General features: G+C 61.6%; 2 protein-coding genes and 4 non-coding genes across 6 annotated transcripts; 1 reads left to right on the top strand and 5 right to left on the bottom strand.

Annotated features, from left to right (window-relative positions):
• Positions 1–1,029: 1,029 nt before the first annotated feature.
• LOC131569998 (leucine-rich repeat transmembrane protein FLRT1-like) lies at positions 1,030–6,612 on the bottom strand. Its single transcript, XM_058822328.1, is given in 7 exon segments — positions 1,030–1,214; positions 1,401–1,586; positions 1,632–2,034; positions 2,036–3,146; positions 3,889–3,984; positions 5,327–5,373; positions 6,595–6,612. Coding segments are annotated over 7 exon segments (2,046 nt in total).
• Positions 6,613–7,390: 778 nt separating this feature from the next.
• OTUB1 (OTU deubiquitinase, ubiquitin aldehyde binding 1) lies at positions 7,391–14,930 on the bottom strand. Its single transcript, XM_058822363.1, has 7 exons — positions 14,845–14,930; positions 14,510–14,571; positions 14,299–14,397; positions 11,401–11,519; positions 10,177–10,261; positions 8,556–8,750; positions 7,391–7,698 (listed from the first exon to the last, which is right to left on the bottom strand). The coding sequence occupies exons 1-7, from the start codon at positions 14,903–14,905 to the stop codon at positions 7,501–7,503; spliced, it is 819 nt and encodes a 272-aa protein (XP_058678346.1). The 5' UTR covers positions 14,906–14,930; the 3' UTR covers positions 7,391–7,500.
• A 1,063-nt stretch (positions 14,931–15,993) lies between these two features.
• LOC131570146 (U2 spliceosomal RNA) lies at positions 15,994–16,184 on the top strand. Its single transcript, XR_009275849.1, has one exon. It is a non-coding gene; the product is annotated as a U2 spliceosomal RNA (small nuclear RNA).
• Positions 16,185–17,239: 1,055 nt separating this feature from the next.
• On the bottom strand, positions 17,240–17,430 carry LOC131570144 (U2 spliceosomal RNA). Its single transcript, XR_009275848.1, has one exon. It is a non-coding gene; the product is annotated as a U2 spliceosomal RNA (small nuclear RNA).
• A 930-nt stretch (positions 17,431–18,360) lies between these two features.
• On the bottom strand, positions 18,361–18,551 carry LOC131570143 (U2 spliceosomal RNA). Its single transcript, XR_009275847.1, has one exon. It is a non-coding gene; the product is annotated as a U2 spliceosomal RNA (small nuclear RNA).
• Positions 18,552–21,628: 3,077 nt separating this feature from the next.
• On the bottom strand, positions 21,629–21,753 carry LOC131570148 (small nucleolar RNA SNORD22). Its single transcript, XR_009275851.1, has one exon. It is a non-coding gene; the product is annotated as a small nucleolar RNA SNORD22 (small nucleolar RNA).
• Positions 21,754–23,148: the final 1,395 nt, after the last annotated feature.

Here is a 23,148-nt window from a genome sequence, read left to right as displayed (position 1 = left end):
GCCGGGAGCGCGCCCTGGCGGCGCGGAGGTCTCGATAGGAATTGAACGAGGGGCGTGGCTTTGGGCGGGGTTTGTATGAAATGGGCGTGGTTTCCGCTTAAGGGGGCGTGGTTTGTCTTAAAGGGGCGGGGCTTGCACTGGGGACCCTCGCCCGTGGCCCGTGGGAGTCAGGGAGGCGAATCCAGGGGATCCTTATGGGGGAATGGCGGTGGCGAGTGACACACGTGTGACCTTGGCTGGGCCCTGGTGCGACCCCTCCCCCTCGTGTCCCCTTCCACCCCTCCCCCACTGTTCGGGGTCCCCATGTCACCACCCCCGGGACCCCCAGTGACACCCCCACCCCTCCAGTGACACCCCCAATGTCACATCCCCTCCCCACCCAATGTCACATCGCCCCTCCCCCAATGTCATATCCCCCCTCCCCCACCCCGAATTTCCCCCCCAGACCCCCCCCGTCCCACGGGAAAGAGGCGCCGGCAGGAAAAGGAGCCGCTGGGTTTATTGGGGGGAAGGGGCGGGGTCATAGGGGGGGATTTTGGGTCCCCCTTGGCCCTCCTGGGTCGCTTTGTCCTGATTTTGGTCCTTTTTACCCCAAATCCAACGGCAGGGGCGGGGGGAGGGGTGAAGGCACCTCGCGGCGGGGGGGGGGGGGGGGGGGGAGAGGAGGGGGGGGACACGGGGGGAGGGGGGTCCTCCCCACCCCCCACCCCCAGGCTCTGTCGGGGCCTGGGGTCCTCCCGGAGGTCCCAATGGGGGGGGCGATGGGGGGGGGGGGGGTCGTGGCTATCGGGGTCCATCCACCCCCCCCCAAACCCCATTCCTGCACTAAACCTGCCGTTTTTCCCCCCCCCAAAAAAAATCCGCGGTGCCGAATAAAACCCAACCTTAAAAAAGCCCCTAAAAGTTTCCCCCCCCCCAAAAAAAAAAAAAACATCCTCAGAGCCAAGCCCGCGAGGGGATCCCCCAAAACGGGCAAGATTTGGGGGCGGGGGGGTCCCCAAAAACAGAGTCCGCCCCCTCCCCCATCCATCAGGACCCCCCTCCGCCGCCCCCTCCATGCGGTACCGGCCCCCCCCGGTAACCGCGCACGCCGGGGGGGGGCAGCGGCGGCGGCGGCGGCGGCGGCGGCGGGGGGGGGAACACGGTGCGGATCCCGCCCTCGTCCGGGGCCCGCAGCGGCCGCAGCGCCAACCGCGCCCCCCCCCCGCCGCCACCTTTGGGGGGCGGCAACGGCGGCGCCCCCAGCCCCATCCTCCTCCTCCTCCTCCTCCTCTTCCTCCAGCACCCCCCCAGCACCCCCAGCACCACCCCGGCCGCCGCCGCCGCCGCCGCCCCCAGAGCCGCGGCCGGGGGCAGCAGCGCGGGGGTCGCGTCCCCTTCGTGGTTCGGGGGGGCCGCACCGGTTTGGGAGGGGTCGCCGGCACCGGCCCGGGCTTGCGCGCAGAGCGGGGGAGCGGCGGGCGGCTCCAGAGCGGCGAGGCACACCCGGTACGGGGCTCGGGGCTGCAGCGCCCGCACCACGTACTCGCCGCGCTCGCCCCGCACCAAGGTCTCGGTCACGGCTCCCCCCCCCGGGCCGCAGCCAGCTGAGCCTCAAGCGACGCCCCGGGAGGCGCCGGGGGCCACCGGACCCGCAGGGGCCCCGCCGGGAGCCGCCTGCACCCAGAGCCCCGGCGAGGCGGCGGCCGCTCCTCCCGGTGCGGCGGGGGAGGAAACGCCGGGCGACGTCCCCGCGCCCGTTCCCCCCGCTCCTCCCGGGCTCTCGCAAGCGTCCATCTCCCCCCGGAGCTCTCCCACCGGCAGCCCCCGCAACCGGGCCGGTGCCTGGCACAGCAGCCCCCGCACCTCCAGGCGCGGCGGGGCGCGGCGCCGCAGCCAGTCCCGCAGCCAGGCCAGGTTGCAGCCGCAGAACCAGGGGTTGTTGCGCAGCCCCAGGTGGCTCAGGCTGCCCAGATCGTCGAAGAGCCCCCTGGGCAGCGTGGTCAGGTTGTTGTCCGACAGATCCAACCTCTCCAGCGCCCTCATCCTGGCCAGAGCTCCGGCCGGGGACGTGGCTGATGGCGTTGGCGGCCAGCGAGAGGCGGCGGAGCCGAGCCCGGGGCAGGTTGGCCGGGGGCGCCGCCAGCGCGTTGCGACCCAGCGAGAGCTCGCTGAGGTTCCCCAGGCGGCTGAAGGTGTCGTCGGCCATGCGCTGGTTCGCCAGCAGGTTCCCGTCCAGCACCAGGCGCCGCAGCGCCGGCAGCCCCTCGAAAGCCCGCAGCGGGATGGTGTGGATGCGGTTGTCATCCAGCCGCAGCTCCTCCAGCGCCGGCGGCAGCCCCGCGGGGACGCTGCTCAGGTGGTTCCGGGAGAGGAAGAGGAGGCGCAGCCTTCGGTTCTCGGCGAACGCGTCCTCCTCGATGCCGGCGGCCGACACCGAGTTATCATCCAGGTGCAGCCGCTCGAGCAGCGGCGCCCGGGCCAGCGCCCGGCGGCAGAGGCCGCGCACGTTGTTCTCCTGCAGGTGCAGCTCCCGCAGAGCCGGCGGCAGGTGAGCCGGCAGCTGCTCCAGGGCGTTGGCGTACAGGTAAAGCACCCGCAGCGCCGGCAGCCGGCCCAGGCGAGCCGGGATGCCCGCGTCGCCGATGCGGTTGTTCTGCAGGAACAGCGTGGTGGCACCGGGAGGGAGCCCCTCGGGCACGGCCGTCAGCCCGCGGTCGTTGCAGTAAACGCGGCCGCCGGAGCAGCGGCAAACGGCGGGGCAGGCGGACACGGGGGCGGCGGTGGTCAGCAGGGTGAGGGTCAGCAGGGGGATGGTGGTCGTGGTGGGCAGCCGGGAAATGCCGGCGGTCAGCCGGGGGATTCTGGTGGTCAGCAGGGTGGTCGCAGTGGTCAGCAGCAGGGGGATTCCAGTGGTCAGCACGGTGAGGGCAGTGGTCAGCAGGGTGGTCACAGTGGTCAGCAGCAGGGTGGTCGCAGTGGTGAGCAGGGGGACGATGGCCACGGTGGTCGCGGTGGTCAGCAGCAGGGTGGTCAGCACGGTGGTCGCAGTGGTCAGCAGGGGGACGATGGCCACGGTGGTCACAGTGGTCAGCACGGTGGTCGCGGTGGTCAGCACGGTGGTCAGCAGGGGGACGATGGCCGCGGTGGTCGCAGTGGTCAGCAGCCTTTGGGGTCCCCCCCCCCGCGGTGACCGGGGGACGGGGAGGGGACAGGGAGGGGGGGCCATGGGTGGGTGGGTGGCCTGTGGGAGGAGGGGGAGAAAGGGGAGGGGGTCAGAGGGGGTGGGGAGGGGGGTGGTCCTGAGACCACCTGGGGGTGTGGCCCCTCCCCAGCCTGACCTCAAATGAAAGGCAGGACCCCCCCTCAGCACCCCCACTAAAGGGGGACCAGGATCCCTTGACTGACCCCAAATGTCAGGCAGGACCCCCCCTCAGCAACCCCCATTAAATTGGGACCAGGACCCCCATCTTGACGCCAAATGAAAGGCAGGACCCCCCCCCCCCATTAAAGGGAGATCACAACCCCCATCTTGACCCCAAATATAAGGCAGGACCCCCTCATTAAACGGGGATCAGGACCCCCAGGTTGACCCCAAATGAAAAGCAGGACCCCCCTCAGCACCCCCATTAAATGGGGACCAGGACCCCCAGCTTGATCCCAAATGAAAGGCAGGACCCCCCCTCAGGCCCCCTATTAAAGGGGGCTCACGACCCCCGGCCTGACCCCACAGAGAGCACAGGGACCCCTCTCCCCCCATTATAGACCCCCCCCATTATAGCCCCCCCCAATATTTCGTAACCCCCCCCCGACCCCCCACCCAGACCAGGGACACCCCAAACCCCCCCTGCCCATTTTGGGGGGGGTGTCCCCCCATCCCTCCAGGTGTGTCCGGGGGCGGGGCCGTACCTGGCTCCTGTCGCTCCCCCCGGCTCCTCCTCCTCCTCCTCCTCGTTCACCGGGCCCGGTGCTCCATGGCCCCCCCCGCCCCGCCGGGGGGGGGCGCTGCGGGTGGGGAGGGGGCGTCAGAGCCGTGGGGAAGGGGGGGGTCCGTCTGTGACACCCCCTCCCCTTTTAACGTGACACCCGGCAGGACTCAGGTGTGCGAGCCCTTCCCTCACCCCCCCCCGGGGTTAATTAGCAGCGTGGTTAATGAACCCCCCCCCCCCCCATTAGCGGCGCATCGTTAGTGCCCCCCCATCCCCAGGGACCCCCTTGCGTCAGCCCTGGGCTCGGGGGGTGGGTCAGGTGACAGTGACACCCCCAGGTGACATCTCCGGGGGGGGACACAGGTGACACCCCCAGGTGACATCTATGGGGGGGGACACACAGGTGACAGTGACACATCCGGGGGGGGGGGGGACACACAGGTGACAGTGACACCCCCAGGTGACATCTATGGGGGGGGACACAGGTGACACCCCCAGGTGACACCGCCGAGGGTGGGGGAGGGACACAGGTGACACCCCCAGGTGACATCTAAGGGGGGGGGGGACACAGGTGACACCCCCAGGTGACATCTATTGGGGGGGACACAGGTGACAGTGACACCTCCGGAGGGGGGGGGGACACACAGGTGACACCCCCAGGTGACATCTATGGAGGGGACACAGGTGACAGTGACACCTCCGGAGGGGGGGGGGGACACACAGGTGACACCCCCAGGTGAACCCCCCCGTGAGCCTTAGGGGGGTTTTTGGGGGGGGGGTCCCATGGAAATTCGGGGAGGGGTCGCTGCCCCCTAAACCCCGATCTTGCCCCCCCCCCTTCCTGGAGCTCTGGGGGGATCCCGGGGGGTGTTTGGGGGGGTCTGGGGGCGTTTTGGGGGTGGGGGTCAGACCCCTCGACCCCTCTTCCTTCCCCTCCCCCCTATCGGACGGTCCCTCCCCTTCCCCCCCCCCGGTACCGGCAGGGCTTGGGGGGGGTCCCGGTGCCGGGATGGTTTTGGGGGGTCCCGCTGGGATTTGGGGATCCTTAGGGGGGGGTCTCGGGCCGCTCCTGGGTCTCCCCCTCCCCTTTTGGCGGCCCGGGCCCCTCCCCCCGGAATGGCTGGAGCATCCCTGGGAATGGGGGGGGGGGAGGGGACACGGCGGATTTGGGGGGGGGGTCCCTCGGTTTGGGGAGGGGTCTCTGTGTGTGAGGGGGGGTCTCTGGGTGCGGGGGGGTCGCTCCGAGGGGGTCTCGGGTGGGATCGGGCCCCGCTCCGGCCCAACGGAGCCTCCCCCGCCCCCCCTCCCCCCCATTCCCAGCGCTGGAGCATCCGCGGGTACCGGGGATGGATTTGGGGAGGGGGTCCCGGTTTGGGGAGCGGGTCCCGGTTTGGGGAGGGGTCCCGGGGGGTCCTTACCGGGTGGCTCCGGCCGGCGCGTGCGGGCCCGGCGGCGGCGGCGGCGGCTGCGGGCGTGGGAAGGCGGCGGAGGGGAGGGGGGGGGGGGCAGGACCGGGACCGGGACCGCCCCCGGTGCGGGGGGGATTGACCGGGACCGCCCCCCGGTACCGGGGATTTGGGGGGTGGGATGGACCGGATTGGGACCGGGACCGCCCCCCGGTACCGGGGGATTTGGGGGGTGGGATGGACCAAACCGAACCGGGACCGCCCCCCGGTACCGGGGGATTTGGGGGGTGGGATGGACCAAACCGAACCGGGACCGCCCCCCGGTACCGGGGGATTTGGGGGGTGGGATGGACCGGATTGGGACCGGGACCGCCCCCCGGTACCGGGGATTTGGGGGGGTGGGATGGACCAAACCGAACCGGGACCGCCCCTCGGTACCGGGGGGATTTCGGGGGGGTGAATGGACCGGGACTGCCTCCGGTACCGGAGGGAATTGGAGGGGTGGGATGGATCAAACCGGGACCGCCCCCGGTACCGGAATTTAGGGAGGGGGACACTACCAGGACCGCCCCCCGGTACTGGGGAATTTGGGGGGTGGGATGGATCAAACAGGGAACACCTCCCGGTACCGGGAATTTGGGTGGAGGGGCAGGACCGGGACCGCCCCCGGTACCGGGGAATTTGGGGGGTGGGATGGACCGGATCAGGACCGGGACCGCCCTCGGTACCGGGGGGAACTGGGGAGGGCACGGACCAAACCGGGACCGGGGAATTTGGGGAGTGGGATGGGAATTTTGGGGGGTGGGATGGATCAAACCGGGACCGGGGCCGTCCCCGGTACCGGGGGGATTCGGGAATTCGGGGTCGGTGAATCCAGGGCACGGCTGGAATTTGGGGAGGGGGCGATTCCGTGCCTTGGGTTTTAGGAAGGACTCTCCCCTCGGTGTGGGGAGGGGAGGATTTGGGGGTCCCGGGGGGGCTTCTGTGTCCCCTTACAGTGAGGAGGGGGAGGGTCTTGCACCTGTGATGCCCCCTCCCCAAATCTGCCCTCCCAGACCCCAAACTCCCCCCAAACCTCAGAGACCCCCGGGTGTCACCCAAAGGGGTCCCCAACTCCCTTTCCCCCACTTCAACCCCCAAAACTGCCCCAAAAGGGGGTCCCAACCCCCTCAATTGCCCCCAAAAGGGGGGTCCCAACCTCCTGCCACCCCCTCAACTGCCCCAACTCCCCCTTCCTGCCTCAAACTGCCCCCTCCCCACCCTAAATTGCCCCTCCTCACCCAAACTGCCCCTTCCATGCCCTCAGTTGCCCCAAACTGCCCTTTCCCACCCAAAATTCCCCTTCCCCACCCCAAACTGCCCCACTTGCCCCCACAGTGCCCCTTCCTGCCCCAAAGTGCCCCCTCCCCACCCCAAATTGCCCCTTCCCCCCCTTCACTTGCCCCAAAGTACCCCTCCCCACCCCCTCCCCACCCCAAACTGCCCCTCCTCACCCCAAACTGCCCTTCCCACCTCAAATTGCCCCTTCCCACCCCAGCACCTGCCCCAAACTACCCCTTTGTGCCCCCAAACTGCCCCTTCCCACTCCCCCAGAGTCCAACCCCCTCCCCATCCCCAAACTGCCCCTTCCCCATCCAAATCCCCCTTCCCCACCCCCTCATTTGCCCCAAACTCCCCCTCCCCACCCTCCAGAGCATCCAACCCCCCCCTCCCACCCCCTTCCCCGACCTCCCCCTCCCCAAATAACCGGCCCCTCCCCAAACAACCAGCCCCTCCCCAAATAACCGGCCCCTCCCCAAATAACCGGCCCCTCCCCAAATAACCGGCCCCTCCCCAAACAACCGGCCCCTCCCCAAACAACCGGCCCCTCCCCAAATAACCGGCCCCTCCCCAAATAACCGGCCCCTCCCCAAATAAGCAGCCCCTCCCCAAATAAGCAGCCCCTCCCCAAATAACCGGCCCCTCCCCAAATAACCGGCCCCTCCCCAAATAACCGGCCCCTCCCCAAATAAGCAGCCCCTCCCCAAATAAGCAGCCCCTCCCCAAACAACCAGCCCCACTCATCCCTCGGTGGGGTTGTGGGGCAGCCACATCTTTATTTGGGGTGGGTGGGGCGCAGCGGGGCGGGGCCGGGCGGGGCTCGGGGGGTCCCGGGGGTGCCCGGGGCGGGGGTCTCGGGCCGGGGGTCACTTGTAGAGGATGTCGTAGTGGCCGGGGCGGTAGAGGAGGCAGACGCGGGGCTGGGAGCCCTCGGGGAACACGTGCGGGTTGGTGGCGCCGCCCTCGCCCCGGTCCATGTACTCCACCAGGATGGAGACGTGCAGCGCCCGCGCCAGCGCGATGATGTGGATGTGGTCGCTCTCCTTGCACATGGGCTCCACCTCCTGAAAGGGACAGACAGACAGACAGACAGACATTGGTCAGTGTGGTCAGTGAGGTGTGAGGGACATGGGCTCCACCTCCTGAAAGGGACGGACAGACAGACAGACAGACACTGGTCAGTGACAATGGTCATTGGTGTCTCTCTCCTTGGACATGGGCTCCACCTCCTGAAAGGGACAGACAGACAGACAGACAGACACTGGTCAGTGTGGTCAGTGAGGTGTGAGGGACATGGGCTCCACCTCCTGAAAGGGACAGACAGACAGACAGACAGGGGTCAGTGACAGCGATGATGTGGATGTGGTTGCTCTCCTTGCACATGGGCTCCACCTCCTGAAAGGGACGGACAGACAGACGGACAGACATTGGTCAGTGTGGTCAGTGAGGTGTGAGGGACGTGGGCTCCACCTTCTGAAAGGGACGGACAGACGGACGTTGGTCAGTGACAATGGTCATTGGTGTCGCTCTCCTTGAGCATGGGCTCCAGCTGCTGGGGGGACAGACAAAGGGACAGACAGACAGACGGACAGGGGTCAGTGACAGCGATGATGTGGATGCGGTCGCTCTCCTTGCACGTGGGCACATGCCCAGGTGCCCCAGGTGCTCCAGACACAGCGACAGAAGTGCCCGGGTACAGTGCCAGGTGCCCAGGTGTCCGTACCTGCTGGCAGAGCTACCAGGTACCCCACAGACAATGCCCAGGTGCCCTCACACAGTGCCCAGGTACAGTGCCCAGGTGCCCTCAGACAGTGCTCAGGTACAGTGCCCAGGTACAGTGCCCAGGTGCCCAGGTGGCCGTACCTGCTGGCAGAGCTGCCAGGTGCCCTCAGACAGTGCCCAGGTGCCCAGGTGGCCGTACCTGCTGGCAGAACTCCTTGATGCTGCGGCCGCCCTCCAGGAACTGCTCGAAGAAGCGCCGGTGGCGCTGCAGGCAGCCCGAGGTGAGCAGGCGCAGGTAAACCACCAGGTAATCCGACGTGGCCGGCTCGTTGAACGCGGCCAGCAGCTCGGGCAGCGGCACGCGGCGCTCCACGCGCTCAATCAGCTCCATCAGCTGGGAGAGAGACACCTGTGTGTCACCTGTGTGTCACCTGTGTCACACCTGTGTGTCACCTGTGTCACCTGTCACACCTGTGTGTCACCTGTGTGTCACCTATCGTACACCTGGGTCACACCTGTCACACACACCGAGTGCTCCACGTGCTCGATCAGCTCCATCAGCTGGGAGAGAGACACCTGTGTGTCACCTGTGTCACACCTGTGTCACACCTGTGTGTCACCTATCGTACATCTGGGTCACACCTGTCACACCTGTCACACACACTGAGGGCTCCACGCGCTCGATCAGCTCCATCAGCTGGGAAATGTACACCTGTGTCACACCTGTGTGTCACCTGTGTGTCACCTGTGTCACACCTGTGTCACACCTGTGTTTCACCTATCATACACCTGGGTCACACCTGTCACACACACCTGGCGCTCCACGCGCTCGATCAGCTCCATCAGCTGGGAGAGAGACACCTGTGTCACACCTGTGTGTCACCTGTGTCACACCTGTGTCACACCTGTGTTTCACCTATCATACACCTGGGTCACACCTGTCACACCTGTCACACCTGTCACACACACCTGGCGCTCCACGCGCTCGATCAGCTCCATCAGCTGGGAGAGAGACACCTGTGTGTCACCTGTGTGTCACCTGTGTCACACCTGTGTCACATTTACATAACATCTGTCACACACACCCGGCGCTCCACACGCTCGATCAGCTGGGAAATACACACCTGTCACACCTGTGTGTCACCTGTGTCACACCTGGGTCACACCTGTGTGTCACCTGTCACACCTGTGTCACACCTATGTAACATCTGTTACACCTGGGTCACACCTGTCACACCTGTGTCACACCTGTGTCACAGCTGTCACACACATCTGGTGCTCCACGCATTCGATCAGCTCCATCAGCTGGGAAACGTACACCTGTCACACCTGCGTCACCTGTGTCACACCTGTGTCACACCTGTGTCACACCTATGTAACATCTGTCACACCTGTCACACACACACCCGGCGCTCCACGCGCTCGATCAGCTCCATCAGCTGGGAAATGTACACCTGTGCGTCACCTGTGCGTCACCTGTGCGTCACCTGTGCGTCACCTGTGCGTCACACCTGTGTAACATCTGTCACACCCGTGCGTCACTTGTGTCACACCTGTCACACACCTGGGTCACACACACAGCGTCACGCCTGTCACACACAGCTGTGTCACCCCCAGAGCCCCTCATGAAGCCCCCTCAGAATCCCCTCAGAGCCCCCCAGGACCCTCCTGAAGCCCCCCAGGACCCTCCTGAAGCCCCCCAGAGCCCCCAGGACCCTCCTGAAGCCCCTTAAAGCCCCCCAGGACCCTCCTGAAGCCCCCCAGAGCCCCCAGGACCCTCCTGAAGCCCCCCAGAGCCCCCCCAGAGCCCCCAGCCCCACCGTGTTGTGGAAGTCCTCGATGGTGAACTCGGTGAAGCCCTGAGCCACCAGCTCCTCCTTGCTGCGCGCCGACACCTCCTTGAACCTGGGGGGCACCAAGGGGGGCATGGGGGGCGCTCAAAATGGGTCTGGGGGCACCTAAAAGGGGTCTGGGGGCACCCAAAGGGCTCGGGGGGGGTGTTTGGGGGGTACCCAGAGGGGTCTGGGGGAACCCGGGGGGCACCAAAAGGGGGCTCAGGGGGGCTCGGGGGGCACTCAAAATGGGTCTGGGGGCACCCAAAGGGGGCTGGGGGGGCACAGGGGGTGATTTATGGGGGTCTGGGGGCGGGGGGGGGGGGGGGGGTCTCTGGATGTTTTGTGGTGTCCAGGGGTATTTTTGGGGGTATTTTTGTGGTCCCCAGGCTGTTCTGGGATCCCTGGGTGTATTTTGGGGTTCCTCGGGTTATTTTTGGGCTGTTTCAGGGTATTTTTGGGCTGTTTCAGGGTGGTTTTGGGGCTGTTCCAGGATATTTTTTGGGTGTTTTGGGGCTGTTTCAGGTTATTTTTGGGCTGGTTCAAGGTGGTTTCGGGGTGTTTTGGGCTGTTTCAGGTTATTCCTGTGCCCTTTTTTTGGCAGTTTCGGGTTATTTTGGGCCGTTTTTTGGCTGTTTCGGGTAATTTTGGGCCGTTTTGTGCCATTTTTTTGGCAGTTTCAGGTTATTTTGTGCCGTTTTTTGGCAGTTTCGGGTTATTTTGGGCCGTTTCGTGCAGCTTTTTTGGCAGTTTCAGGTTATTTTGGGCTGTTTTGTGCAGTTTTTTGGCAGTTTCGGGTTTTTTTGTGCCATTTTTTGGCAGTTTCAGGTTATTTTGTGCCATTTTTTGGCAGTTTCAGGTTATTTCGTGCCTTTTTTGGCAGTTTCGGGTGATTTTGGGCTGTTTTTTGGCAGTTTCGGGTTATTTTGGGCCGTTTTGTGCCTTTTTTTCGGGTTATTTTGGGCCGTTTTTTGGCAGTTTTGGGTTATTTTGGGCCGTTTTTTGGCAGTTTTGGGTTATTTTGTGCCGTTTTTTGGCAGTTTCAGGTTATTTTGGGCCGTTTCGTGCCATTTTTTGGCAGTTTCAGGTTATTTTGTGCCATTTTTTGGCAGTTTCGGGTTATTTTGTGCCGTTTTTTGGCAGTTTTGGGTTATTTTGGGCCGGTTTTTGGCAGTTTCGGGTTATTTTGGGCCGGTTTTGGGGTGCCCTCACCGCTGCAGCTCCTGGCCGTCCTCCAGCAGCGCCTCCAGGTGCGCGAAGCCGAAGGCGCGGTAGAAACAATTCCCGTCCGGCCGCGTCTTGCGGATGTACGAGTACTTCTGCAGCAGGTCCTGGGGACACGGGGACAGCGTGGGGACATCGGGGACAGCCCGGGGACAGCCCAGGGACGGCCAGGACAGGGACCGTGGGGACATCGGGGACAACCCAGGGACAGCTGGGACAGGGACAGTGGGGACATCTCTGGGGACAGGGACACCACAGGGACAGCCCAGGGACAGCCAGGACAGGCACCGTGGGGACAGTGACACCGTGGGGACACTGGGGACACCACAGGGACAGCCAGGACAGGGACTGCAGGGACACCAGGGGGACACAGACGGGACATTGGGGACAGCCAGGACAGGGACACCGTGGGGACACTGGGGACACCACAGGGACAGCCCAGGGACAGCCGGGACAGGGACAGTGGGGACAGGGACGCCGTGGGGACACTGGGGACAGCCCAGGGACGGCCAGGACAGGGACCGTGGGGACATCGGCGACAGACCAGGGACAGCCGGGACAGGGACAGTGGGGACGCCAGAGAGACATGGGGACATCTCTGGGGACAGGGACACCACAGGGACAGCCCAGGGACAGCCAGGACAGTGACTGTGGGGACAGGGACACCGTGGGGACACTGGGGACACCACAGGGACAGCCAGGACAGGGACCGTGGGGACATCTCTGGGGACAGGGACACCACAGGGACAGCCCAGGGACAGCCAGGACAGGGACCGTGGGGACAGGGACACCGTGGGGACACTGGGGACACCACAGGGACAGCCCAGGGACAGCCAGGACAGGGACTGCAGGGACACCAGGGGGACACAGACGGGACATTGGGGACAGCCAGGACAGGGACACCGTGGGGACACTGGGGACACCACAGGGACAGCCCAGGGACAGCCAGGACAGGGACCGTGGGGACAGTGACACCGTGGGGACACTGGGGACAGCCCAGGGACGGCCAGGACAGGGACCGTGGGGACATCGGCGACAGACCAGGGACAGCCGGGACAGGGACAGTGGGGACAGTGACACCGTGGGGACACTGGGGACAGCCCCAGGGACAGCCAGGACAGGGACAGCAGGGACACCAGGGGGACACCACAGGGACAGCCCCAGGGACAGCCAGGACAGGAACACCGTGGGGACACTGGGGACAGCCCCAGGACAGTGAGCATGGGGACAATGGGGACAGCCCCAGGACAGACACAGGACAGCCAGGACAGGGACCATGGGGACACAGGGACATCCCTGGGGACAGGGACAGGGGGGTACAGGTGGGACATCAGGGACAGATCAGGGACAGCCCAGGGACAATGGGGACAGCCCCGGGGACAGTGTGGGGACACCGTGGGGACACTGGGGACAGCCCAGGGACAGCACAGGGACTGTAGGGACACTGGGGGACACCAGGAAGACACCATGGAGGACAGGGGACACCATGGGGACATCAGGGGACTCGGGGGCAGCCCTGGGGCAGCGACTGCAGGGACACCAAGGGGACACCAGGGACATCCCCGAGGACAGGGGACACTGTGGGGACACTGAGGACAGCCCTGGGGACATCCCCAGGACAGAGACTGTGGGGACATCAGGAGGGACATCGGGGGATGCACAGTGGGGACAGGAACACTGTGGGGACACTAGAGGGGGACAGGGGACACCATGGGGACGTCAGGGGACACTGGGGACAGCTCAGGGACAGGAACCATGGGGACATCAGGGGACATGGGGAGGCACTGGGGGAACACTGGGGCATACAGGGGGACACTGCGGGGACACTGGGGACAGCGCAGGGCAGCCACACCGTGGGGACAATGTGGGGACACCACGGAGGACAGGGGACAGCCCCAGGGACAGCCAGGACAAGGAGCGGGGACAGCCAACCCCGGCCTGGTGTCCCAGCTCCTCCCAGTCCCTCCCAGTGCTGCTCCCAGTCCCTCCCAGTGCAGCCAGCGCCACGCCAGTCCCAAACTGGAGCTGTCCCCAGTCCATCCCAGTGCCACCCCCAGCCCTGCCCCAGTGCCCCCCAGTGCCCCCAGTGCCATCCCCAGCCCTGCCCCAGTGCCCCCCAGTGCCCCCCAGTGCCCCCCAGTCCTCCTTAATCCCCTCCCAGTCCCATCCCAGTCTCTCCCAGTCCAAACCAGTTCTCCCCCAGTCCCCTCCAGTCCATCCCAGCACCGTCCCCATCCCTTTCCCAGCGTCCCAGTCCCATCCCAGTCCCCCCAGTTTCCCTCCCAGTCCCCCCCCCAGTCCAAACCTGTTCTCTCCCAGTCCCTCCCAATCCCCTCCCACTCTCTCCCAGTCCAAACCAGTTCCTCTCCCAGTCTCTCCCAGTACCACCCTCAGCCCTGTCCCACTGTCCCAGCGGCCCCCAGTCCCTCCCAGTCCATCCCAGTCCATCCCAGTCCCATCCCCAGCCCCCCCAATCCCCTCCCAGTCCCTCCCAGTCTCCATCCCAGTCTCTCCCAGTCCATCCCAGTCCCATCCCCAGCCCTGTCCCAGTCCATCCCAGCCTCCCCAATCCCCTCCCAGTCCCCTCCCAGTGCCATCCCAGTCTCTCCCAGTGCCATCCCCATCCCTTTCCCAGTGTCCCAGTCCCCTCCCAGTTCCTCCCAGTCTCTCCCAGTCCTTCCCAGTCCCTCCCAGTCCATCCCCATCCCCGTCCCAGTGTCCCAGCCCCCTCCCAGTCCTTCCCAGTCCCCTCCAGTCCATCCCAGTGCCCCCAATCCCCTCCCAGTCCATCCCAGTCTCTCCCAGTGCCATCCCCATCCCTTTCCCAGTGTCCCAGCCCCCTCCCAGTCCATCCCAGTTTCCCTCCCAGTCCCTCCCAGTCCGCACCTTGATTTTCTCCTGGTACACGTGGTCATCCTCCGCGTACTCCTTGTAGAGCTCGGCCAGCTCCAGGCGCTCGGACACCAGCGGGTTCTGCACCGCGATCTGCGCCCAACCGGGGGGTCACAAACCGGGGACACCCCCGGGACCCCCGGGACGCCCCCCCCGGGGCCGGTTTGGGGGGGTCCCGGAGGGATTTGGGGAGGGGGATCCGCACCTCCTGCTGGATCCGGTCCTGCTGCGCCATGATGGCCTCGTCGTAGGCCAGGCAGTTCACACCTGGGGGGACACCGGGAGTTACCGGGGGGACACCGGGGGTTACCGGAGGGGTTAACGGGGGGTACCGAGCGCGGCTCAGCCCCACCGGGAGGGTCTAGGGTACCCCCGGGAGGGTCCTAAGTGGGGAAACCGGAGGAGATCGGGGCGGGTTTGGTGCGTTCGGTGAACCGGGGTGATGGAGGCCCTCCCGGGAGTAACGAGGCCGCGGCGCGAGGGAGAAGCGGGGGGGATCCCGCGGTGTGGGGATGGGTGAGGAGGGGGCTCCGTCGGTACCGTCGGCATCGCTGCCGCCCAGCGGCTCCGACTGCGGCTGCTGAGGCTCCTCCGCCGCCATCGCCGCCCTGCCCGCCCCGCGCCGCTTCCGGGTCAGCGCCGCCGCTTCCGGGGCACCGCCCGCGCCGCTTCCGGGAGCGGTGAAGGCTCCGCCCACGACGGGCGTGGCTTGTGATGGTGGCCACGCCCTTTCCCCCTCATGGCTACTGCGCCCTCAGAGAGCGGTGAGGCTCCGCCCATGATGGGCGTGGCTTGCGGGCGTTGACCACGCCCCTCTCCCCTCATGGCGGCACCGCCCTCAGGGAGCGATGGCGGCACCGGGGAAGACCCCGGAACCTCCGGGAGCCCCGGGATGGTCCCGGGCAGCCCCGCTCCGAGGGTCGGTGCCTCGGTGAAGCCCCGCGGCTTTGTGATCTTTCAAGCGAAAATGAAGGAAAATATTTTAAAAATTTTAAGTGAGGCAGGGAAAATAATTAAAAAAGGCGTGATTGGAACTCGGCGGAGCGCCGGGGAAGGGGGTTCGCCTTCCGTTTGAACGGATTAATATGGAAATAAAAGGTCTTGCCTGTGTTTAAACTGCTTTTTCTCTCGCTGCCCTGCTTTTTCGTGGCGTTACAAGGACGTGCTGGGATGGAACTGGGGTTACTGGGGTGGAAGTGGGATGGAACTGGGGGTACTGGGAAGGTGAAACTGTCTATTGTGGAACAAACCTCGCTCCCTCCGTGCCTTCTTTGGCACCGCCCCGTGCCCAGGTGCCCCCCCAGGTGCCCCCCGGGCAGGTGAGCCCAGGTAACCCCTCACCAGAGCCCACCCCCCCCTCATCCTCACTGCTCACCCAAAACTCCCCAAAATCCCCAATTTTCTCCATTCTCCGCTGCGCGCCTTTAAATTTCCCGCGCTGCCGGGCTGGGGGGCGGGATTATGCAAAACAGACACGCACATCTAGCGCAAGGCATGCTGGGAGAACTTTTTTGGAGAATTTCGGGATTTTTGGGGTCGGATCTTTGTGGAATGCTGGAACAAAGCGCAGAATGGGATGCAGAGAACGTTCCAGAAGGGTTCGGGAGCGGGCACGACGCGGCGCGGGGGCGGCCGTGAGGTGCGGGCGGGCCGGGCGGGGCCGGTGGCGGCGCTGGGGCGTGTGGCGGTATCGCTTCTCGGCCTTTTGGCTAAGATCAAGTGTAGTATCTGTTCTTATCAGTTTAATATCTGATACGTCCTCGATGAGAGGACTTTATATTAAACGGATTTTTGGGCTCGGGAGTTGGACCCGGAGCTTGCTCCCTCCGCTCCGCGCATCGTCCCGGTATTGCAGTGCCTCCGGGAACGGTGCACCCCGCACGGGGACCTTCTGCTGGTGAAAAATAGATCTAAAATAATCCTGAATCGTGATTCTATCGCGATACGGACCCCATGGTCCCGGTATTGCAGTGCCTCCGGGAATGGTGCACCCCCAGCGGGGACCTTGCACTGGTAAAAAATAGATCTAAAGCTGCCCAGAAGACGTTGAAATCGTGAGTATGTCACGATTTCAGCCATGATAGGGCCACTCGCTAATAACCTTTTATAACACACCCAAACTGTGCTTTACTCACCATTCCGGTATTGCAGTGCCTCCGGGAACGGTGCACCCTCAACGGGGAACTAGAAATGGTCAAAAATAGATTAGAAATTACCTGCAGCTGACTGCAATCAGTGGTTATATCGCGATATCAGCCATGGGTCAGCCAATCAATAATCTTTTACAACTCACTAATTTTGTCCTGTACTCACGCTCTCGGTGTCGCTGGAAACGATGCATCCCCCAACGGGGAATTATGAGTGGTGAAAAATAGACCGAAAATCACCTAAAATGGGGTGAAATTGAGGTTACATCGCGATATCAACTACGGTTCTGCCGATTGCTGTTGCTCTGCAGCTCACTCATTCTGTGCTGTACTCGCCGTGCCGGTATTGCTGCGCCTCTGGGAACGGTTCATCCCCAACATGGACCCATATCGGTCAAAAATCGGCCAGAATCAGTTAAAATCGTGACTATTACATCGCGGTATTAGCCGCGGTTTGCCAGTCCCTGTCCCCCTGCAGCTCATTCATTGTGTCGCATTCGCCTTACCTGGAATGCCAGCGAGCGACTAAAGCATGGCTGAAATGGCGATCGAACTCCCCTTAAACTCGCATTTGAGTTTTCGATCTTTTCCGCCGATCCTAAGTCCCCGTTGGGGTTGCATCGTTGCCGGAGGCGCTGCAATACCGGCAGGATGAGGACAGCACAGAATGAACGAGCTGCCAGAAGTTCCCGAGTTGCCGCGTTGTGGCTGCCGTCGCGATACAATCGCAATTTCCAGTCAGTTCGGAGTAAGTTTGATTCTTTCTTTCACCAGTGCAAGGTCCCCGTGCGGGGTGCACCGTTCCCGGAGGCACTGCAATACCGGGACGATGCGCGGAGCGGAGGGAGCAAGCTCCGGGTCCAACTCCCGAGCCCAAAAATCCGTTTAATATAAAGTCCTCTCATCGAGGACGTATCAGATATTAAACTGATAAGAACAGATACTACACTTGATCTTAGCCAAAAGGCCGAGAAGCGATACGGCCGCACGCCCCAGCGCCGCCACCGGCCCCGCCCGGCCCGCCCGCACCTCACGGCCGCCCCCGCGCCGCGCCGCGCCCGCTCCCGAACCCTTCTGGAACGTTCTCTGCATCCCATCCCGCGCTTTGCTCCCGCGTTTTGTACGCACGGACCCCGAAAACCGCGAAAATCTCCCAAATTTCGCTCCCATGATGCACTTGGCGGCGTATCTCTGGCTAATTTGCATAACTGCGGCTGCATCACCGCCCGCTCTGAAGCTCCGCCCCTTCACTTGATGCGCGCAACGTGATTGGTGAACTGCGCGCTGGGATTTGCATTCGCTCCGCCCCCTGCTCTCCGCGCGGGCTGTGCCGGTGGAACCGGGATGGGGACAGTGGTGAGGACTGGGCCTGCCCCGTTTGAACTGGGACGGGGACACTGCTGGTATCCCGATGGAATCACGATATTCAGTCATTTGTAAGATATTTTAAAATCTTATTTTTCACCAGTGAAATGTCCCGGTGTGGGGTGCACCGTTCCCGGAGGCACTGCAACACCGGGACGATCGGTTTGCTATCGGTACCATAGAGGTCATATCGTGATATACTCACGATTTACGAAGTTTTCAGTCTATTTCTCGCCAGCGATAGGTCCCCGGTGTGGGGTGCACCGTTCCCGAAGTCACTGCAATAGTGGGATGGTGAGTTATGAAACAGAACGAGGGAGCTGCAGAAGCAGCGCGATCTGCACCAACATGGCTGATCCGGCGATATAATCACGATTTCGGTAGGCTTGATATTTGTAAATCTATTTTTCACCATTTGAGTTCCCCGCTGGGGGTGCACCGTTCCCGGAGGCACTGCAATACCGGGACCATGGGGTCCGTATCGCGATAGAATCACGATTCAGGATTATTTTAGATCTATTTTTCACCAGCAGAAGGTCCCCGTGCGGGGTGCACCGTTCCCGGAGGCACTGCAATACCGGGACGATGCGCGGAGCGGAGGGAGCAAGCTCCGGGTCCAACTCCCGAGCCCAAAAATCCGTTTAATATAAAGTCCTCTCATCGAGGACGTATCAGATATTAAACTGATAAGAACAGATACTACACTTGATCTTAGCCAAAAGGCCGAGAAGCGATACCAGCGCACCCCCCCAGCGCCGCCACCGGCCCCGCCCGGCCCGCCCGCACCTCACGGCCGCCCCCGCGCCGCGCCGCGCCCGCTCCCGAACCCTTCTGGAACGTTCTCTGCATCCCATTCTGCGCTTTGCTCCCGTGTTTTGTACGCACGGACCCCGAAAATCACGAAAATCTCCGCAAATTTTCGCTCCCATGATGCCTTTGGCGACGTGATCGCGCTAATTTGCATATGACATCATTTTAATCTACATAACTCCGCCCATCAACCCGCGCTTTGGACACGCCCAGTCCCTGCAAGCCCCGCCCCACAGCCGTTGACTCGTGACCTGATTGGACAAGAAGCACATTGATTTGCATTCACCACGCCCCTTCCTAAATAACCCGATTACATCTTATTAGCATAACCACACCCATTAAATTACATGATGCCGTGCTTAATTAGCATAAAACCCCTTTGATTTGCATATCAGGGGCCCCACCCCAGCCCTTCAAATCGGTGCTGTGGGTTTGGGGAGACATTGAGGGGTCTCCCCTCCCTCCCCTCCCTCCCCAGGGCATTTTGGGGGCACAAAATGACGTGGGAACCCCTAAAATCATCCAAACCACCCAAAAACGGGTTTAAAGTTTTGATTTTGGCTTTAAGGTTTAAAATTGGGGTTTTAAGTCTGAATTTTGGGTTAAATTCTGAATTTTTGGAACCTGGGCCCAGTTTTGTTCCCCTGGCAGGGACAGTGTGGGGCGCAGGTGCTCGTGATTTCCTGAATCCCCTCACCCGGTGTTTCCCCATCCCCAAATAACAACAAACTCAATATTTTAAACAAAAATAGTGACTTTTTTTTTATTTGTAACAATAAAATTTTCACGATTGAAGAGCTGGAAGAAAAAATGCAAGGTTTAAGACTCTTGAAACTTCTTAAAGACCCTCAAAATTTGTCCAAGACTCGGAGACCCAAAATCCCCATTTTTGAACCCCAAAAGCCTCAACCCTCCCACCATGGACCCCCAAAGTCCCCTTGGGGTCCCCCAGAGCCTCAGGGGGAACCGCTCAATCACAGGGCTCAGTCTGGGGCGGTATCGCGTCATCCTCGGCAGGGGGGACCCCAAAACCCCCCACCCAAACCCCCAAACCTTGAAAATCCTCTCCTTAAATCCCAAAGCCCAAACCCCCAAAATGTCCACTCAAAACCTTAAAATCCCTTTGTTAAACCCTCTCCATAAAACACCCAAATCCCCTCCCCCAAAGGCTAAGTATTTGGTTTTGAAACCAAAAGTTCCCTTCCCCAAAAAGACCCCAAAATCCCCTTCCCAAAATAACCCCAAAATCTTCTCTACAAACCTTCCAAATTCCGTCTTAAAACCCCAAAAATCTCCTTCCTAACAATCCCCAAACCCTCACTTGAAACCCCCTTGCAAAACCCCAAAATGCCCTTCCCAAACCCTAAATTTTCCTCCTTAAAACCCCAAAATCTCCTTTTTAACCCCCAAAATCTTTTCCCCAAACCCCCAAAATTCCCTCCCCAAAAACCCCCAAATCCCCTCTTTAAAACCCCATTTTTAAACCCCATAATCCTTTCCCCATCCACGTCTTTTTAATTTTTCTCTCCAAACCATCAAAATCCCATCCCAAAAAACCCCAAAATTTCCTACTAAAAAAAACCCCAAATCCCCTCTTTAAAACCCCCTTTTTAAACCCCATAATCCATTTCCCAACCTTTAAATTATTTTCTCCAAACCCCCAAAATCCCCCCAAAAACCCCCAAACCCCCCCATTCTCACCTGAATTCCCCTCACCTGCAGCACCTGTGGGCAGCACAGAAAAAGGGGGGAGGGGTTTTAGGGCGCCCCCTCCTTCCCAGGACCCCCCCAGAGACCCCCACCCCAATTTTTCAGGTGTTCGGGTGTTTTCAGGGGGGTCAAAGTGAGCTAGTGACATCATCACCAAAATTGGGGGGGGTCCCTGTGAGGATGACATCATTGATGATGTCATTATTTAAGCCACACCCCCCTATTTGCATACCTGGTTTCACAGCTGTCAATCACCTGTAAGGAGGGGATACGAGGGGGGGGGGTCAGGGGGGTTTTGGGGAATTTGGGGTTCCCAAAATGGGGGTGAAGCCCCCCAGGGTCAGTCCCGGGGTTGTCAACAGCGAATTCAGCCGAACGAGATTCATGGGGTCATCACCCCTGGGGGGCAAAAACGACCCCAAAAACCCCAAATTCACCCCAAAACCCCAAATTCACCCCAAACCCCACCCCAAAACCCCCAAATTCACCCCAAACCCCACCCCAAAACCCCCAAATTCACCCCAAAACCGCTCAAATTCACCCAAAAATTGCTTAAATTCACCCTAAAACCCCTCAAATCCACCCCTTAAACCCCTTTAAATTTATCCTAAAAGCCTCCAAAATTTACTCTAAACCAAATTCACTGTGCAACTGGAAATGTACCCCAAAATCCCATAAACTAACCCCAAAATCTCTCAAATTCACCCCAAAACCTTGCGAACCCATCCCAAAAACCTTAAAATTCACTCCATAATCACCCAAACCCACCCCCAAACCTTCTAATTCACCCAAAACCCTTCAAACCCACCCCAAAACCCTTCAAACCCACCCCAAAACTTCCCAAATTCACCCCAAAACTGTTTAAATTCACCCAAAAACTCTAAGTTCACCTCAACCCCCCCAAACCCACTGCAAAACCCCTAAAATTTACTCCATGATCCACCAAAACCACACAAAACCCCCCAAATTCAGCCCAAACCCCCCGAACCAGCACTAAACCCCATAAATCCAACCCAAAACTGCTCAAATTCACCCCAAACCCCCCAAATTCATCCAGCTCATCCCTGGGGGGGTCACCCCAATGTGGGGGTGCCAATCCCACCCAAAGGACCCCCCAAAATGAGAATTTACCTTGAATTGTTCCCAAATCCACGAACTGGATCCAGATCCCCCAAATCCCCCGTCGGGTCGGGGTCCCCCCGGTTCAGGGGGGGCAGAGCCCTGCAATGGAATTGAGGGGGGGGTCAGCGAGAGCCACGGACACCCCAAAATCCCCCCGAGCCCCCCCCAGGCCCCCTCAGACCGTCCCCTCCGGGACCCTCGGCCTCCTCTCCCCCCGGGGGCTCCAGGGGGTTCCACCTTTGCAGGTCCTGGGCCCGCCGGGGGGGTCAGACACGTGCGGCTTTCCTCACGGGGGGCCTGGCACCCCAAATACCAACCTGGCACACCAAATACCAACCTGGCACCCCAAAGCACAGCCTGGCACCCCAAAGCACAGCCTGGCACCCCAAATACCAACCTGGCACCCCAAATGTTAACCTGGGACCCCAAAACACAGCCTGGCACCCCAAATACCAACCTGGGACCCCAAATACCAACCTGGCACACCAAATACCAACCTGGGACCCCAAAACACAGCCTGGCACCCCAAATACCAACCTGGCAACCCAAATGTTAACCTGGGACCCCAAAACACAGCCTGGCACCCCAAATACCAACCTGGGACCCCAAATACCAACCTGGGACCCCAAATACCAACCTGGGACCCCAAATACCAACCTGGCACACCAAATACCAACCTGGCACCCCAAATACCAACCTGGCACCCCAAAGCACAGCCTGGCACCCTAAAACACAGCGGCTTTCCTCACGGGGGGCCTGGCACCCCAAATACCAACCTGGCACCCCAAATGCTACCCTGGGACCCCAAATGTTAACCTGGAACCCCAAAACACAGCCTGGCACCCCAAATGTTACCCTGGGACCCCAAAGAACAGCCAGCACCCCAAAGAACAGCCTGGCACCCCAAATGTTAAACCTGGTACCACAAAGCACAACCTGGCACCACAAATACCAACCTGGCACCCCAAAGTAGAACCTGGGACCCCAAATGTTAACCTGGGACCCCAAAGCACAACCTGAGACCCCAAATCCCACCCTGAGATCCCAAATCTCAATCTGAGACCCCCAAATTACACCCCTTTATCCCAAACCACACCCCATAATCCTAAATTCCAACCAGAGACCCCCAAATTACACCCTGAGACCCCCAAATCCCATCCCATAATCCTAAATCACAACCTGAGACTCTCCAAATCCCATCCTATGGTCCCAAATCCCAGCCTGGAACCCCAAATCCCAACCTCGGGCCTTAAACACCACCCGGGGACCCCAAATCACACTCTGATCCCCCTAGTCACACCCTGGGGAACCCCCAAATCCAACCCTGAGACTTCTGAATCACAGCCTGACATCCCAATTCCCCCCCTGAGACCCTCAAATGCCACAAAAACAGCCCCAAATTTCATCCTGGAACCCCAAATCCCACCCTGAGACCCTCAAATGCCACAAAAGGAGCCCCAAATTTCATCCTGGAACCCCAAATCCCACCCTGAGACCCTCGAATGCCATTCCATAATCCCAAAACCCACCCGAGGAGCACCAAACCCCACCCTAGCACGCTGAAATCCCATCCAAGGACCTCCCAAAATTCAATCTGGGACCCTAAATCCCACCTGAGAACCCCCAAATCCAACCTCATGATCCCAATTCCCACTAATAATCTCCAAATCGAATTTAGGAACCCCCAAAT

The sequence above is a fragment of the Ammospiza caudacuta genome, chromosome 32, assembly GCF_027887145.1.
Source record: "Ammospiza caudacuta isolate bAmmCau1 chromosome 32, bAmmCau1.pri, whole genome shotgun sequence".
Lineage (NCBI taxonomy): Eukaryota > Metazoa > Chordata > Aves > Passeriformes > Passerellidae > Ammospiza > Ammospiza caudacuta.
The sequence above is the reverse complement of the archived record's forward strand: the minus strand, read 5'-3'. Positions and strand labels throughout refer to the sequence as shown.

Coding starts and splice junctions, on each gene's coding strand:
- OTUB1 (XM_058822363.1), bottom strand. CDS start 14,905: ATGGCGGCGGAGGAGCCTCAGCAGCCGCAGTCGGAGCCGCTGGGCGGC. Junction 11,520..14,298: donor TGTACCAGGAGAAAATCAAG/GTGCGGACTGGG, acceptor CCGTGTCCCCAG/GACCTGCTGCAGAAGTACTC. Junction 7,699..8,555: donor TCAAGGAGTTCTGCCAGCAG/GTACGGCCACCT, acceptor TGTCCCTTTCAG/GAGGTGGAGCCCATGTGCAA.